Source organism: Mastigoproctus giganteus, chromosome 14 (assembly GCF_048544385.1).
Source record: "Mastigoproctus giganteus isolate SK-2022 chromosome 14, ASM4854438v1, whole genome shotgun sequence".
NCBI classification, from domain to species: domain Eukaryota; kingdom Metazoa; phylum Arthropoda; class Arachnida; order Uropygi; family Thelyphonidae; genus Mastigoproctus; species Mastigoproctus giganteus.
The window spans coordinates 55,978,511-55,997,990 of record NC_143588.1 but is presented as its reverse complement, the minus strand read 5'-3'; the positions used below and the strand labels follow the sequence as shown (position 1 = coordinate 55,997,990).

Below are 19,480 nucleotides of genomic sequence, written 5' to 3'. Positions count from 1 at the left end.
TGTGTGTGTGTGTGTGTGTGTGTATATATATATATATATATATATATACACACACACACGCAGTCATACCATTAATATCCGTTGATAGTTGGTTACATCCCACATAAGCACCACGTATCAGACAACTATAAATATGCACGATGCCGTGATCGATGGAGTTAACAGAATTCCAGCGCTGAATAGGATGACACAGAAGCGTTCGCTCTGTACGTGACATTTCAACGTCACCCTAAATCTCTAGGTCAGTGACTGCTGATGTAATCTGCAAATGCAAATCTAAACTAAGAATATCATGTCCAGCCATCACAAGACATACAGAAGATTTGTCTCTTATTTGCATATAAAAATGTGCTTAAAGACCTTCGAATACAAAACTTCCTGTTGTTTTCGACAAGTTGATCTAAACCGGCGTACCGCCGAGTACGATTTAAAGTACAGCCTTGAGATAGATTATTTAAGTTGGTATTATGTTTTTGAAAAGTAGTACGCTGTATTCAAAGATAGCATGAACCAGAGCTCTATTGCTCAATACGTTCTACGTTGATATCAATATTTGTAAAAGAATAAGTTTACCTCAATATGATACTTAGAACACTTACGTATGATACTCTCCAGAAATTAAAACGCAAAAAATTAAAAATAAATTTAACGCAATTAAAAATTAAGTAAAAAATTTATGTACAAGTTGGTGTATTTGCATCATTTCTGTACATAGCCTACTACATAAGTAGTTATAAATTGGCACATTAAGTATATCTCATTGTGAATATACTTCACAACGAGTTGCCACGATATTGCACTACCTCGAATAAGTAGGAGAAGTCTATTGTTACTTATTCTTAGCGGATACCATCACCCATACGGCACCGTTTCGGAGCTTATTGGCTACTTTTTATATTTAATGTTAAACCCCTAGCATTGTCGCTGTTGTGGGTATTATTGCATCAGGCAATCATGTAACCAATCACTGCCTGCAATAAAGATATATATATATATATATATATATATATATATACTCATCAGTGGGTGGGCAGGTAACCTAGTCTTGCAATGATGACAACCCAGTTGCGAAGTATAAACCCACAATATGAGACCTAGGGTACCTGTACCCACTGATGAGGAGCCAATAAGCTCCGAAACGGTGCCGTATGGGTGATGGTATCCGCTGAGAATAAGTAACAATAGTCTTCTCCTATGGTGAAGCGTTTCTTATTCCAGATAGCGCAATATCATGGCAACTCGTTGTGAAGTATATTCACAATATGAGATACTTAATGATGCCAATTTATAACTACTTATGTAGTAGGCTATGTACATAAATGATGCAAATGCACTGACTTGTACATCAGTTCAAACTATTTACATAACCTGAGGCTTTAGCCCTAAACTATACCGTAAAAAATTTATTTAACAAAAAATTGTAAAACGATTTTCCTTCCTGAAGCTGACAACGCTTTTCGACCGTATGTCGTGATCACTCGAATAGGGGTTATTTGTATTCGCGCATGCGCATAAAAGACCACGAATCGGAGAGTAGACATGGCCGGCAAACATTAACAGAATTCTCATATAATTTAATTTCAACGGTTTCTGCAATTAATAGTATCGTATAATTACGTTGGACACTTAAGTATTTTGGCCTCATTAAATAAAAAAAGTATGCTTTTCGTTAACGGCTAATTCTGACGATGCCTATTGACTATTTCATTCACTTACTTTCTCTCCAGGTTGGTACATTATGGCCGCAGAAGCCGATGCGCCAACAACTAACATCTCCAGGTATAACCTATTGATACACACAATTATGGAGAACTTTTTTGAACAGCTTGGTGCAAAATTACATTAGATTAACACTAAGATACTCGGTCCAAAGTTACCACATTTCTTTTCTAAAATATTGCCTTCAAAACAACATCGTTCCGAAGTTTGCCATGGTCAATTTAAATCATAAAATTTCGGGCACAAAGCAACTAGCACTTACCACATCGCGTAATATATTATTATTATTATCTGTTTATTTCCATAAGGAAACCACCCCGGGACGGCAAAGTGCCAGGAGGGTGCTAAGTACATATCAGGATACGAGATACTATGTGCAGTTTTTTTTTTTTTTTTTTTTTTTTTGATTTGGTAGTTGTTGGCGCATCGGCTTCTGTGGCCATATTGCACCTCCAAAGGTTTTTGCAGTACAGTGATCCAAGCCCGAGGCGGGAATCGAACCCGCGACCTTTGGGTTGCCGGGCAGGTACTTTACCCACTCGGCTAGCCCGGTCGGCTTTGTGCAGTGGGTTACATATACTGAACACGTAGTCTCGTCCCGAAATATTATATACACATTTTATGTTTAATATATACGGTATTTACACATTAATGATTCTGTACATACATTATCTCATATATTTACAATTCACTAATAATTCTATCTATAACTTACATATTAACATAACTGTTACAGAAGGTATATTTTTACAGTCAACAAATTATTATTGTTCTTAAAGCAGAAAGTTTCACTTTTATTCACAATTCTTTGGTACTTTGCAGCCGATTCATATTTCGGTAAGTCTGTACGAATCCTGGAAGATCTCTTTCCGGTATGCTGCATCCTCACACAGTTTTTCGGCATCTATGTGTAGTGAGTTAAATATTTTCGCTGCATTTGATGGGAAGAATCTTTGCAGGCTACTAAGATTGTTCAGGACTGAACGCGGTGGATTATTTAGTTCTCCGCAACGTCTAGCAGTGGCACGCGGTTTAACTATAATATTATCCAGGACTGGAGCATCTACTCTGCCTGTGAGCATTTGTGCGAGAGTGTGTATGTTCCTGTTAGCTGTCCGCTGCATCCAGGGTGTGATGTTAAGGTTTGAGTAGAGAATGGCCCTTGAGATAGTAAAAGGGTGGCCAGCAACTCTGTTAAGCCATCGCAAGAACCAGTACTCGATCCCAAGGACGGACTTATAATGTGAATCTGGAGCTGAAGACCAGATTTGCGAGGCATACATTGCAATTGGCAGGACACACATTAAAATGTACTTGGTCGCTAGCTGAGGATCCCTAATAAAGCGGCGAATATTTTTGTCTTCATATGGGCGAAGTGTTGAGCAAAGGTGAGTCTGTCATCCCATTTAAGACCCAGGTCCAGGTGAGAGTGCACTTTTTCCACACTAGACCCGTTCACAGTGATCGAGATGTCATTTTTATTCTGCTTGTAAGTTATGGTCATTTTGGCAGACTTCTGTGCATTAATACGGAGCCCGATGCAATCCAGGTAGCTCTCAAATTCTCGGATTGTGCTATTTGCCATCTGACAAATACCTTCTGCTGATTCATGGTCTTTGGAAGTGATGAAGAATTTTACATCGTCAGCATATGTTATAAAATTGTAGTACCGTTCAAGAAACGGCTCCAGGGCGGCCGCGAAGAGAGTAGCCAAAAGAACTCCCCCTTGTGGCACTCCTTGCGAGATGGTAAAGCAAGATTGTAGCTTTTGGTGCTTAACAATAAGTTTTCTATGTTCTAGCAGGCTGGTTATTATAGTTAACAAATTTCCTCTTACATTAAAATAATTCTTTAAAATCGCAATGAGCGCTGGAATTGAGACGTTGTCGTAGGCTTCGGAGATATCCAAAAAAATAATATCAATTTGCTTTTTCTCATTTAGTGCTTTCTGCACGCGAAAAAGGGTTTCCAGTAAGTTTGTTATTGTTGATCTACCCGAAATAACTGAGTGCAAATGTAGTGGTCTATGGCTGAAGCAGTGTTGACTGATGGTGGGAAGCGCTGCTTTTTCGAATACCTTCTGTAGGGTGCAACTAACAGAAATTGGTCTGTAATCCTTAGCCAATTTTGGGTGTTTAATCTTTGGTATTGGAGTTACAATGTAATTTTTCCAGGCTTGCGGGAAAGCTCCTGACCTAATGATTTCCTGATAGATGTGCAGTAACAGATCTATTATAAATGGGCTACTTATCTTAAGGATGAACTTTGGAAATTTGTCTGGTCCAACAGTGGCCTTATTGGGCAGATCGTTGATTGCTTTCATTACACTCTCTTTGGTGATTTGTATTTCACTCAAAGGAGGTCTTGTTGGTTCCTCTCTTGCCGAATAGTTTCGCTTGTTTAAATCTTTCAGGAATTCCAAAATTTTGTTACCATTATCAGTGTTCTCAATTTGATTCAGTCCATGCAGGTTACTAAAAGTGTTATTAGCCCATTCCTTGAAAATGCATTCGGTCATCTTCTCTGTGCTATTTCTATTGCTAGTAATTCTTTTTGCTCTTTTTAGTTTATTATGAACAAACTGCAGTGTGCCTGTCGTTTTGCTTTAATGAAATGTGCTCTTTCTTTCTTATAACGAATGTGATTGGCAGGATGACCCGTTCTTTGCCATTTTCTATACAGTTTTTGCTTCCTGAGGAAACTTGCTTTCAGTTGTGGGTTAAACCATTCTTTTGTTCTCTCAGATATTTTGATTTCTTTTGCTGCTCCTTCCAATGCTGTTTGGTATAGCTTTAGTGATCATTTCTAAAGCTTCGTCTACTGGCTTTTCTTGCAGGTCATTCCAGTTGTAACTAGTCAGGCGACTGAGAATGACCTCTGCATTAATATACTTCACGGAGAAAAGATACTTACTTTGCTTTTCCCAGTTCGTGTGGTTACCCTGCACGTATTTGTGTATCTTCAGTGCTGCTTCTATTTCAATGGGATTGTGGTCCGACTTAAATTTTATGCAGTTTTGCGCTAGCCTTATGTCTAAGGAACTATGATACAACAGGTCAAGTTGCTGCATTCCCCTTGTCACTGGTGTCGGAAGCTGCGTTAAGTGCAATGCACCCAATGTCGCATCCAGCTCTTTCTTGGCCTCCCTGTGTTTCGGAAGAGGCAAATTAAAATCTCCCGCTATTATTGTGTCGACTGATGGCTTTAGATTTGCAGCAAGCCAAGCATAGAGTTCGTTTCTTGTCTCCTTTGTGTGCTCAGGTGGGAGGTATATGATGCATATCTGTATTTTCACGTGCTCTATTGAAAAGGTAACGCAAATCCCTTCAAAATTATTTGAATTGGTTTTTCCTTCTCTTATAGGCTGGTATTTATTTTGATAGCAAATTATAACTCCTCCTCCTCGCCTATCTGTTCTTCCGGTTCCCACACATTTGCAGTTTGCTGCCGCAGTTAGCCGATCTAACTGTTTTCCATTTCCCAACCAGGTTTCGATTAGGCAAATGAAATCCAGGTCCTCGTACATCATCGTTTGTAGGGTGTGGAGCTTATATAGTTAAACTTGCCTTAAGATCTCGATATTGTAATAAATATAAATAGCTATCCCAGGTTAGGAAACTTCGCGACAAATTAAACTAACTCCATCCTGACGATTGGTCTGTATTGAAGACCTCCACAGATTTGCGGCGTGAAGCACAGGCCTCAGAAATAAAAAAAAAAAAAAAAACAGACACGTTACAAATTGAATACATTATGTTGCTAATGCTCCTAAAAACCAAATAAACAAACAAACAACCCCCCCCCCCCCGCATACACAACATGCTACCGCAGAATACTTCAGCTAATTCGCGAACACCCCCTCGCCCAACATTCAACGAACCGACATATCAACAGGTTAGGAAACTTTCCTCGTATACGCTATCGCAGGACCAGATTTCTCTTTTATCCAAAGGATTAAATTATAATTTGCCACCTCGAAAATTACCTAAAAATCAGTGCGTAATTGATATTGAATTCGGACTTCGTAATGTTCCACAAAAAAGATTTATTTATCCAACAAGTTAACCAGGTGGTGAATAACATAAAAGAAACGCGACTTCCTAAATTTTACTCATGACAGTTCAGCTTTACGTGATTCGGAAAAATAAAGACATTATTATTCAGAGGCAAATAGAGGAAATACAGAGGTATTACTCGATAAACCTGATTATATTAATAAGTTAAATTCAGTTATATCAGATACCTCCACTTATCTTGAAGTAGACCCGGCACTATTTACCAATTTGGTCAATCAATACAATAAAACGTTAACCACGTATCGAAAAAACGACTACATTACTATGGTTCAGTTAAAAGAATTGAAGGCCAGAACATACAATATTCTTGCACTTTTCGGTCAGGTAAAATTACATAAGCCCGGATGTCCTATTCGGCCTATTGTTTTCTACAGAAACTCTGCATTTTCATCCTTGGCCACACATGTGTATAGCATTATAAACCCTTTAGACAGGCGATACAATTTAGGATTAAGAACATTATTTAATAACCTTTCAGGACTGTAGACTTGGCGATAATGATAATTTATTCTCACAAGATGTCCTCGTTATATACGAATGTTGTTGTTTGTTTGATTTTTAGGAGCATTAGCAACTAAGGCCATATTGCTCCAGGAATGTGCGGTGGTCATTCCCTTGACCTTTCCGCATCCTCCGTATTTGGTGGTGACGGGCTCGAACTCCGGTCTAATCAAGAAGCGTGTGCCACGCACTGCTGCTCCTTCCCACCTGGCTACGGAGAAGCCATATACGAATGTAAACGTTGAATACGCATTAGATATTCTTTGGGATTTGTTAAATAATAACTCGATACCGATTAATTATACGAAGCTTCGTATTAAGGAAATTTTTCATTTAATTAAACTTTTAGTTGAAACTAACTTATCACCTTTCGAGACAAAGTATACAATCAAATTTTTGGTTTGCCAATGGGATTAAGCCTGGGCGACTTAATATCAGAGATCTATCTCTCAAGGATTGGGCGTATACATTTGACGCCTTTTCTACCCCGTATCACATACTATGGGAGGTATTTAGACGATATTTTAGTTATTACTGGCCGATCGGGCTAGCCAGGTGGGTAAAGTGCCTGCCTGGCAACCCAAAGGTCGCGGGTTCGAATCCCGCCTCGAGCTTGGATCAAAGTACTGCAAAAAACCTTGGGAGGTGTGCTATGGCCACAGAAGCCGATGCGCCAACAACTACCAAAAAAAAAAAAGTTGCTACTGATAGTAGCACTATTCAAGACATTTTACATTCGTTTAATAATATTCATTCTAGACTCCAATTTACATTGGAAAGGGAGAAAAATTATACTAAGTCATTAAATTTTCTAAATTTCACGCTTACTCGGGACGCAAATAAAATCCAATTTAACATCTATCGTAACCCAACAAACACCGGTATGCTAATGCGTTATAACAGTTAACACCCGTTCACCTACAAAACATCGATTATCTTTAATCAATTTCCCAATGCCTATAAATAATCAACGACGCAATCTGCTTTGGGCACAGAAATATAAATACTCTTACCACCTTTTAGTACATAAGCATTCCTCCTCAATTGTTGTAATTGTTATTGTGATACCTTATTGTCAGATTAGCCTACTAGTATTCTTAATGTCTTGATAATTATTGTTGCAATATATCATGAACCAACAGATTCTTAAACAGGGATTATCCCCCCCCTTGATACAAAAACCGAATTAGGATACAAGCTAAGGATAGGATAATAAACACTACACCAACCAACAACAGTAATAGGCCGCCGTAGCCTAGTGGTCAGGCGCGCGGGTGCATAAGTACACATGCCTTGAGTGACGGGGGTTCAAGCCCGTGACTACTGAATACGGTGCTGTTTCTTGTATTCTGTCTATCTTGTTAACTTCTCTGACTGTTTGGTCGTCCCGGAGTATAAACAGAAAATTTATTTATTTTATTTTAATATCAAAAAATACTTTATTATTTCTGTCCCATATGTTGAACAGTGGCACAAACAGCTTAACAGATTCTTTAAAGATACCGAATTTAAAATTGTGGCCAGGCCAATACGGAAATTACACACTATACTGAACAATCGCTCAGTCCTTTCGTCGTTCGCAACACAAATAAATAACCTGGTATACTACATTCTTACGGTGATTGCAGCTCGTCTTACCAAGGTTCTACGCGGTTTCCTCTCAATTTTCGTGTTAATCGGCATGCGGCCACAGTTCGTGCTTCTTGTTCAGCAGTGTCAGAATTAGCCTTTCATGTCGTTAACGAAAAACAGCGAGGCCAAAATACTTAGTGTCCAACGTAATTATACGAGACTATTAATTGCAGAAACCGTCGAAATTAAATTACATGAGAATTCTGTTAATGTTCGCCGACCATGTTTAATCTGCGAATCGGGGTCGTTTACACGCATGCGCGAAGACAATCCCTATTTAAGTTTCATGCTCAACCCTATTCGATAATTTTCATTCCTGTGATCACGACATACGGTCGAAAAGCGTTGTCAGCTTCAGGAAGGAAATAGTTTTTCAATTTTTTCGCTAAATTAATTTTTTACTTAATTTTTAATTGTGTAAAATTAATGTACGTACAAGTTTGTGCAAATGCATCATATTAGTACACAGTTAAATTCTGAATTAGCAAATTTTTGCAAAGGCGGCATCGTTTAAGTTATCTCATATTTTGAATACCTTCGCAACGAGTTGCCATGATATTGCACTACTTCGAATAAGTAACGCTTCACCAAAGGAGAAGACTTGTTACTTAATTCTCAGCGGATACCACCACCCAGACGGCACCGCTACCCACCCACCGAAGAAGGGCCAAATAGGCCCTTCTTCTGTGGGTGGGTAGGTACCCAAGTGATGTAATGATGGCAAATCACTTTTACATCACTTTGGTACCTACCCACCGAAGAAGGGCCAAATAGGCCTGAAACGGTGCGTCTGGGTGGTGGTATCCGCCGAGAATAAGTAGCAATAGTCTTCTCCTTTGGTGAAGCTTTACTTATTCGAAGTAGTGCAATATCATGGCAATTCGTTGTGAAGGTATTCACAATATGAGATATAACTTAAACGATGCCACCTTTCCAAAAATTTGCTAATTCAGAGTTTAGCTGTGTTCTGATATGATGCGTTTGCATTAACTTGTACATAGTCTAATTCTGTTGCAGCCTGAGGCATAAGCCCTTAATGCATCTTAGTTAAATTGATGTTCAATTGATTTTTAATTATTTTTTTACTGTAATGTAAGTTTTTCGATTTTTTAATTGTTTCTGTTTTAATTTCGGGAGAGTATCATACGGAAGTGTTCTACGTATCCTATTGAAGTAAACTTCTCTTATTCTTTTACAAACACTACATTCAAAGATATTTAAGAATGGGTGTTAAAAATATTGAGGTATTATTATTATTTTTACTGTCAGTTTATTATAGTTTATTTTTAGGATTCATCTCTGGATAAGTACTGTATGATTACACACTAACTGCATTTCTACAACGCATGTGGAAAGTAATCATTTTACCTTACTAGGAGTTATGTCAGATTCTATGATCTGCTTGTCTGGTATATTCAGAATGCCGTTGGAGCTTGATTTTAAAAGTCAAAAATAAGATTTCAGGTTTTGTTTTCAGTGGTTAAATTCATGTTTTTTAAAACTTATATCGCTTTATTGAATTTTTCTGTCAAAAGAATCAAGGATTTCATGCGAAACTCTTTTATCCACTACAATACACTACTGGCACAACCGTTGCGGTTGTGCCAGTAGTTGTGGTTATAATATCCTGATTTACAGTGTCAGTTATTTGAGCAAATGCATGAATTACTTAATTTCGTATGTAAAAAATAAACTCGTTAAATTCCAACTAATATCATAAACTCGATTCCTGTTGGGACTTTTTAAATGGTATATAATTTATCTGTGTATAGGAAAAACTTGAGGCCAGTATATTCAATAATGTCTTTGACTTGGCTGTGTCGTGAAATTAAAATGTTCTGGAAAATAAAGGAAAATATTTTGATTGATTTATCGGATCCCATGCAGCTGATCGATTTGGAATTTCTAGCTAATATGACATGCCATCAGAATGATTGACCATGCTTCTTCACGACTGCAATTGCTCGATCACAGAATTATCATCCGTAATGGCTCAAAATGGAACGATTGCTTTAGCAGCAGCTGCAGGACGAAGACTTCATCCTCTTTCCACATGTAAGACGAATGCGCAAGGAACATTCAGAAGAAACGTCAACATTAAACGAAGAGCTATTAGGCTTTCTGTTCAATGCAAGCAAAGCTCCCGGAAAATGCAAATGGAAGAAGTTTTGAAGCTGCAGTGCGATCATCAACTAAAGAATAAATTCACTGACCCTCCTCTGCTTTGAGCTCTACAAACGCCTGGATAAGGGTCGTCTCTTTTCCTCGCCCTCTTCGCTACGCGCAAAAGATGACCAACTTTATCGACATGCATTGGTGAGCAAGCCTTCATCATAATGAAACTGAAAAAAGATCGATTGAGAAGCATAATAATTGATACTTATCCACAAGACACGTTAAAGAGGCATCTTCGAGGCGGGAAAAATAATTCCAAATTGATGAAATCCAATCACCAATTCCATATTTCTCATTTACATTCACTTCCTCTCTTTTTGTTCTTCAGGTCAATCGTCCTTCATATATATTTCCTGAAAATTAGCGAGTTGATCTGTACTCCTTAATGACTAAACAGTTTCAACGCGCCCTCTCGTTCAACGTCAAAAAGTACTATATCTTCTGCTTTCTCAACTTTATTCATACACGGTACTAGGCTATTATAGATTCCGTCACCATTAAAAAGGGGAAAAAACGGTTGTATTCTTTGGGGCAGGTTTCATCATTTTTAAACTTTCGGTACTCCCAAAATGTGTTCTATATTGTATTGTGTACATAATCACAACACTTCTATGACTGCTGGTGTGTTCAGTTTTCGGCACGCATTTGGAACGATCATATTATCATATTTAAGCGCCGTGCTACCAACATAAATCACTGCATCCTCTCGTTCACTAAATAATTCACATAGTAGTAAACCCCGCGTCTAGTTATAAGGTCATGCTTTCTTCACCTTTTGCCCAGCTTAAAGTATAATTGCATTCCACTGTCCGCTTCCACAATCTTCCATTTCAGCCGACTTAGAAGTGACAGATGACATTTCTCGCAGTGACGTCATACTTGGTCAATGTCTATGACGTCACTCCAAATTAATGTGCGCCTTGTTACTGGAATGGATGATGTATATCCCAGAAGAATGCCGCAGTGGGAAATATTTTCTACGCGTGTTGGCTCCGCGACATCATTAGCGGGACGTAGTAAAACGAATGATATTTATTCGACGGATGAGATTAAAAACTAATATTTGAATCTACATCAGGATAGGCTCCACCAAATCGCCACGGAGGCAATTTTTATCTTTTTATCTGGACGCAGAACTATATCACAAAACTATATGCGAACTGCACTGGAGCGTGCAGTTTCGCATATAAAAGAATCAAAATACAAACCTGGTGTTTATTTTTATATATATATATACATACACAAACACACACACAAACACATCAGTAACGACAAACTAACCCGTAAACCGCATATGAGATCGAGGGAGGTGGTGAGGGTGTGGCTGGATGGTGATTTTTTTAATCAACAAGACCTCTTATTAATTCGGGAAATTCTTTATCAGATTTAAATATTGGACCAAAAAAAAATATTATATTAGTGTTTCATTATTCGATAGTATTGTTAGAATACATGTATTTAAATATTTCTCTAATTGTTCGAGCAAGGTTGTCAGAGTTTCTGAATATAGCGCCTACTTAATTTGCTCATTAGTCATTAAGTGTAATAGAAATCGCTCGGTATCGAACAAATCTCATAATTTAAGCTCAAACCCTTCTTGGAGTTGACCACCAACGCCTCCGTAGCCGAGTGGTCAATTTGCGAGTGCAGTAGTACACGCTCTTTGATTAGACCGGAGTTCAAGCCCCTGACTGCTAAATACGATTGCTCAGCCAACCCGCACTGTACCAGCGTGACAGATTATGGTCCATTTCCCTCAACATGAATTGTTGAGGTTTCAATCCTGAAGTGGGTTGATAATGGCTGCAGTTTACCTTTTACTTTGTAATTCTGATTTAGGGATCTAGAATATCTCTCGTATGCCTTCCACAACATTTAAAGAGTACCATAAGATTGCTTTAAAACTGTATGTATTGGTTTCATTTGGATGTTTTAAAAAGTGTAGATGTAAAACATTTTTATCACATATAAACGTAAATAATACCGGTTAATAATAATAGTGCCAAAGCCACTTGATTTCAGTTAAGGTTTAAAATTGCAACATAGGTGGCGGCTGTAGAAGAAAAATCAGAAATCTCTATGTATGAATGAAATATACTGTACGTATATATTTGCTCAAGTGTAAGCAACAGAAAAATGTAAATCATGAATATATCAACACTAAATAGGTTAATAAAACAGAATCTTATCGAAATGTTTACCGGTCATCGCACACCTATCCTGCAACCATCCTTCCTGAATTTGAATTTATGCCCCCTCATGTGTATAGACTGAGCAAGAGGAAGAATGCCACCATTCAAAGCCTTAAAACCCTAGTCTGGAGGCTCTGCAATTTGAAGCTTGTCTTGGTAAGACCACTCTTTCATTGACCAATTTCATTGCCCTTCTCTGCACTCGTTCCAGCAGATCTACATCCTTTCTAAAATGAGGCCTTCAGACCTGTATGGAGTATTCACGATGTGGCCCAACCATTGCCTTATACAACGGGATAATCACCTCCTTGTCCCTGATAGCAAAGTTCCTGTATATCATAGACAAAATTCAGTAAGCTGTCCTGGCAGCCTGTCTGCAATGCTTAGAAAACTTCATATCTGACTGCACATTACCCCCTTGTCTTTTTCGTTTTCCTACAATGTCTGTTTTTTCATAAGCAGGTGTTGCCCTGAGAGTACGTTAGACTGGGATTACTGCTACCCATACTACAAAAGTGTTGAGATGGTCAGCTAATATTATAGAAATTATTGATACATTCAGCTCTGTTGAGTAAATATCCTCTGACATTATTAGTAATAGAAAATCATCACAAACATATTTCTGAATTCATCTTGAATTGAAATCTGCAATTGTAAACGAGTGGAAATATTTACAAATTGGTTTATTCTAACAATTATTTTTATCTGGTTGTTTCTAATAATGGACGGAGAAACACGTATCCAGTGTTAGGGCTAGCAGAATATTTTTAAGTGTTCTTAGAATCAAAATAATTGAAACATAGCTTCCTTTTGCACAAAACGAGCTGTCAAAACAAGAGAAACGAGCTCGGATTCCAACTGAGCGAACATGTTTCCGTCACCAGCAACTCTTCGCATTTCCATTAAGACTAGAGAAACGTCGAGATTATTTCAGGTTTGCGCTTCATTAACCCCCGTTTATCGATTGTCGGAGGAATGCTTATCATGTCTCCTCGTGATAACTAGGACTGACTTACCAGCGAATCTCCTCGTTCTCTGCGTCATCCATCTACGAAAGTAACCTACTGGATGCTGTTTCAGACGCATCCGCACGGACACTTAAGTTCATCAAATATTCATGGAAACACTCTTTTAAGCAGGCATTTTAAATTCTTGCTTTCATTAATGTAAACTGGTGTGGACTGGGTAGCAATTGAATGTCAATAATTCTTACAAAAACGAAGTTGAAAACGCAAAACGAGAACACATTTTAACATCTCGCCATTGATTGGGTTAGCACAGGAGGGTGCATCGATTCTCTGTTCTGCATTGTGAGATTTACATTAGATGTTGGCTGAATCTGTATTGCCGATTCAGCTGAATTGATGTTCAGTTGAATTACGATATATATATGAAATAAATTGTGTTTTCAACTGACAATGTTTGTGCAGAAGAAAAGATACGTTTCTTTAAACAATCCTAGTATCCCCCCCCCCCCAACTCACTCGTTAATGACTAAATGTATCCTTTGTCAGGAGAACAGTGTTTAAAGAATAGTAAACATAAAGAAAAAAAACATATAAATAAATAAAAATCTGTTTAAAATAGCGTATTCATTTTTTTTTTTTTTTTGCAGATTCCTCCAAAAAGCTGAGCGATGTATTGGACGAATTTAAGGGAGAAGGCATTTTGGCAAAATATAACCCAGAAGGGGTAAGTAATTCTTTTTTCTCTCCAGAGGGATTATCTATTCTGTCGCATTTTGTACTGTTGAACAAATTAAGATCATAAAATACTGACACAGTCCACTAAACACAGCGGGCGCTGTACAGCGAGTGAAATCAGGGTCGTAACTATTTTCAGCTGCAGTGACAAGCTAGTGTTTTTGCTGAATTTTTGTAGTGTTTTAATTTATCTATGACAATTTTATCTTCCTACAATCTTTATCTCATCGATTGCATAGTTGCGTTTATTCAATTAGGCAAGTATTTCACAAGATATACTTGTTGGAATTTGATGTTTCTACCGACATTTCTTTGTGTAATTATAAATTTTATATTTACTTGAACATAACCAGTACTGTAAATAACTTTATAATCTGACATAGGTTAGCTTAAGCTTATTTTTGTATTCATCTTAGTATTATAAAAGTTAAGTACAATTTAATATTCATACAGCCTTTGTTACAATTTTTACAGTAAATGCGAAAAGCCCAAGTAAGAATTCGCTTGCAGAATTTCACTTACTGTACTATATATATATATATATATATAGAATATCATTAGAAAAAGTAAATCAATCCAATAATAAGAATACCATCAAGGACTTAAGAAAACGCAAAAAAAAAAAAAAAAAAAATTATTATTATCGCTTTTTACCGACAATCTAGATGACTTCAACTGGGGCCAACCACCCAGAATGAAGGCAAGAAAACGCAAAAAAAAAAAATTATTATTATCGCTTTTTACCGACAATCTAGATGACTTCAACTGGGGCCAACCACCCAGAATGAAGGCAAAAAACGACAAGAAGTTCTCTGTTTCTGTGATGATCAATATATGCTAAGTAATTTAAATCTAAACCAAATATAAACCAGTATAGGCCGAACATAAATCGAATATAAATAAATCGAATGAAGATAATTAATATATATATATATATATATATATATATATATATATATATATAGTACAGTAAGTGAGATATATACCTAATACAGATATATATATATATATATATATATATATCTGTATTAGGCGAAGAATTATTTGTAAATTTTAACATAGAGATCAGCACCGATTAATGCCATCTAAGTGAAAGATTGTGCATTACATCGGTCTGTATTGATATGTTATAGATATGATAGATTTGGTAGAGTAAAAATTGTATTGAATTGACAATGAAGTAGCAGGTTGAGTGAGATTCGGTGCAGTCTGCGAAAGACCTGTGCGTCAAAAACGCCCAGGTAACGTGCAAAGGCCCAACGCCGGCACTGTGGCAAAAACCTAAAAGTACAATATGTAATATAAAGTGAGGATAAAACGTAAAGCAAAAAGGCGAGGAAAAAAAAAAAAAGGTAGTAGTGGTGGTAGTAACATAAATAGAAATGTGATAGAGCAAAAATATAAAATAATAAGGCAAAATTATAATAGTTATAAAATGTGTTAATTATAGCTTAGTAGATATATTGAAAGGGACTTTTTCTAGGGCTAACCCTCTCAATATATCGGCCCATGAATAAATTAACAAAAAACCTTGTCCTTTGATAATGGCTCAACTTTGCCAGTTAGGGGATTCACCCCACCTGCCCGCCCCGACCACGAGGAGGTGTGAGCCCGGACGCCTAGCTATCTGCCTTGGACAAAAATACAGTAAACCTGTGTCTTGCACAAGTATGGCACACTTACTTAATCAAGCAAGAAAAAAAACTGTATTGCCCTGCGTCGCCTCCGGGCCGGTTAATGCATTCATGCGCGTCACTAATTTGATTACGAGGCATTTGGCTGCTTTTTTTTTTTTTTTTTTTTTTAACAACCTATCATCTTAAAGTACATGAGAACAATCAAAATTCGCATATCTAGACAGACATAGCCGGTTGTCTCTTCTGCATAGAGGTCCTTTTACAATGCATTTTCCAGCAACCATAGGTACCCTGAAACGGCCTGACAGAGATCATTTTTAGGTCATTCTTACTTAAGCTCAATTTAATCAATAAGTCTGCAGATGATTTGCTCCATATTCCCCTGTATGATAGGGTGATAGTGGATACAATAGGATTATTGCCTTCTTGAACTGCTGTTTGCTGTTTAAGGTCTTTATTTAAATCATATTTTTTAGTCTTGAGCCTGTGGGACGCTTCTAAGCCATCTCCTGCTCCAACCACCTGAGCATCCAAGATATAGGTCTCTTTCTCCTTGGTGCAAATTAAATCTGGTTTTCGTACTCCCTCACAGGTGGTGAATCTGGGCTCAACCCGAATCCTCCATCCTCTCTGGGCCAACCGATTATTTACAATTTTTACAATAGCGTCGTGGCGAGTTACCCGCTAGTCATGGGACCGATGACAGTGGAGCGCGATATGGGGCAGAGATTCTGCTGCAGAGCAGCCTCCCCTACATTTCCGATCCGAAGATCGTCCTCTTGATGTTCTGGAGAGGGTAGGAAGAGCGTTAATTCGGGTCCCGACTAGCTCGATAAACTCGTGGTCAGACAGGAGCCGGGTCCCATCGATGCTGGCCCGAGACGAGGGGGACTCCTGGAGAGCCCGTCCATCCACTGAATTATAGAGTAAGGATCTCCACCTAGATGAAACTGAATTTTTACTCTTCAGTAAATTATTTCCATCCTTACATAGTTCGAGGGCTTTGCTACATTCACACTTAAAGATCAAAGAATAAGTTAATCTAACAACCAGGTTAGAAGGAGAAGCTTTCAACTTGTCCATCCTATTAAGCTTCAATATCGGGATGCTCCATCGAAGAGACGGAACACCTAATCCCCCCCATCCTCAACTTTTGCATAAAAGTATGGAGTTGGTGTATCCTTGGGAATGTTGAGCCAAGATTTCAGAGATAACCTAATCTTTTTATCCATCGAATTGAGCCTCCCAGCAGAGATACGGCCTAATATTAATTTATGATAAAATCGCGGAATTAAAAAAGTTTTTAAAATAATCTCTGCTGGGGTTTCAATGGGGCCTTTTTTAAGCCTGCTCAATCGATGTCTAGGTCAATCTCAACCTTTGTCGTTTCTGATACACCAAACTCCACACCCAAATAGTTCCATTTGTCTTGAATACTTTTTGTTGGGAGGATTTCATCCCCTAATAGAAATTTTAATGTTTCAATCTTGATCTTTTTGTCTTTACCAGAAGCAACTAAGGACACCGTCCATGATTTCTTGATATTTATTTCAAGACCTTTCTTGATAAGATGACTCCTGGCGCTATCTAATAGCGATTGCAGGCCTCCACGAGTTGTAGCAACCAGAACGAGGTCGTCGGCAAAAGCCAGCGCGTTTAAAACAGTATTCTCTATTCGAAAAACCAATGTGTTTAGGTATAGATTTAAGGAGTAGGTCAATAACAAGGTTAAATAGCATAGGGGATAAAGGATCCCCTTTGCCTTACTCCATGTGTAGGCACAACTCGCTGACTTCTGCCGAGAAACCTCATAGTGCTTCTCCATAGAAATTAACCAAGTATTTTGCAAATGATAGAGGGAGACCATGACAATAAACTGCTTCGATTATGGCAAAGTGATTCACGCCGTCGAAGGCCTCCAAGAGATCTATAGTTGCTAGATGTAGATGGCGAAGCTTCGAGCGTGATTAGCCAAGCAAATTTTGCAGGAGAGACACTCTCTCCGCCGTGCCATCTACCGGCAAAAAGGCTCTTTGTCTTTCATCAATAGTCATGAGCCTATTTAATCTTTTAACCAAAATCTTTTTTTTTTTTTTTTTTTTTTAGGAGCATTAGCAACTAAGGCCATATTGCTCCGGGGATATGCCATGGTCGTTCCCTGACCTTTCCGCATCCTCCGTATTTGGTGGTCACGGGCTCGAACCTCTGTCTAATCAAGAAGTGTGTGCTACTCACTACTGCTCCTGCCCACCTGGCTATGGAGGCGCTTCCAAAATCTTGTGGAAGGTCCTTATGACAACAGATGACATGGTTATTGGTCTAAATTCATTTGGACCCAAAGGATGTTTAGTTTTTGGGATAAATATAGTAATAGCATCATGTAACAAAGAAGGCATTTTATCTATGTACAACAGGATGTGAAACAAATCTCGTAATATATTTACAGGGACATTTCTTAATTGCAGCGAAGTAAGAGCGTCGGGACCTGGAGAAGTATTGATGTCTGGAAGACTCTCCTTAATTTCAAGTAGAGATATAGTAATAGTAGTAGTGGCACTTGATGCAAGAAAGCAAGTGTAGGAGCTTATGCAGCATCAGCCAAAAAAAAAAAAAAAAAAAAAAATCACACCATACCCTCCAATTGCCTGTCCAGTTCCTCCTTAAATTTATTTAACCTATCAACTTCCACAACGACAGATGGAAGTTTGTTCCACCAATTAACCACCCGCTGGCTAAAGGCAAATTTCCGCACATCTATTCTACATCTATCCTTTCTTAATTTGAACTTATGTCCCCGTAGGTTCGTATTCTGAACAAGTGGAAGGATCCCATCAGAATTCAGCGTGCTCAACCCATTCAAGGCCTTATAGACCTCAATCAGATCACCGCGCAGGTGCCTAGTCTCCAGCCACTGCAATTTGCAGAACTTAAGCCTCTCTTGGTAAGAGGATCCCTTCATTCCCCTCACCAATCGTGTTGCTCTTCTCTGTACACGCTCAAGCAAATCTACATCCTTCCTAAAATGAGGCCTCCAGACCTGTACGCAGTACTCAAGGCGTGGCCTGACCATTGCCTTATACAGAGGGACAATCACCTCCTTTTCCCTGCTAGCAAAATTCCTATATATCATTGACAAAACCCCATGACCTGCCCTAGCAGCCTGTCTACATTGCTCAGAAAACTTCATATCTGACTGCACAATTACTCCCAGGTCTTTTTCATTTTCTACCACCTTAAGTGTAGTACCACACAGTTGGTACGTTTCTCTGGGGTTACTTCTACCCATATGCAGTACTTTGCATTTGTCAAGGTTAAACTTCAGTTGCCACTTCTTAGCCCATCTGCCCAAATTATCTAGATCCTGTTGCAGTAGCACACTGCCATTACTGTCATTAACAACCCTGCCAACCTTCGTGTCATCTGCAAACTTCGACATTAAGCCTGATATACCTTCATCAATATCATTGATAAATATACAAAACAACAGTGGACCCAACACCGAACCCTGTGGGACTCCACTAATAACATTAGTCCACGAAGAGCAGCACCCATTGATTACCACCCTCTGTCTTCTCCCACTTAACCATCCTTTTATCCATTGTAGCAACTTACCCTTAATACCATTCTGCTCCAATTTGTACAGTAGTCTTCCATGCGCAACAGTGTCAAAAGCTTTCCTGAAATCCAAGTATATGATATCAAAATTATTTTTTGCATCCAGTTCCTTTGTGACCACATCATAATAACCAATCAAATTTGTCAGACAAGACTTTCCCTTAACAAACCCATGCTGTGTCTGAATTATTGCTGCAGTCTTGTCTAGATGATCCTGCAATGCATCTTTA

At 38.3% G+C, this 19,480-nt stretch overlaps 1 protein-coding gene across 1 annotated transcript in view; it reads left to right on the top strand.

Annotated features, from left to right (window-relative positions):
- Window positions 1-19,480, top strand: part of Dgk (diacyl glycerol kinase 1) — a 313,927-nt gene that overhangs the window by 102,326 nt on the left and 192,121 nt on the right. The window contains exon 3 of the mRNA XM_090388889.1: window positions 13,911-13,987. Within this exon, the coding sequence (XP_090245015.1) occupies window positions 13,911-13,987 (77 nt within the window). The remainder of the gene's footprint in view (window positions 1-13,910; window positions 13,988-19,480) is intronic.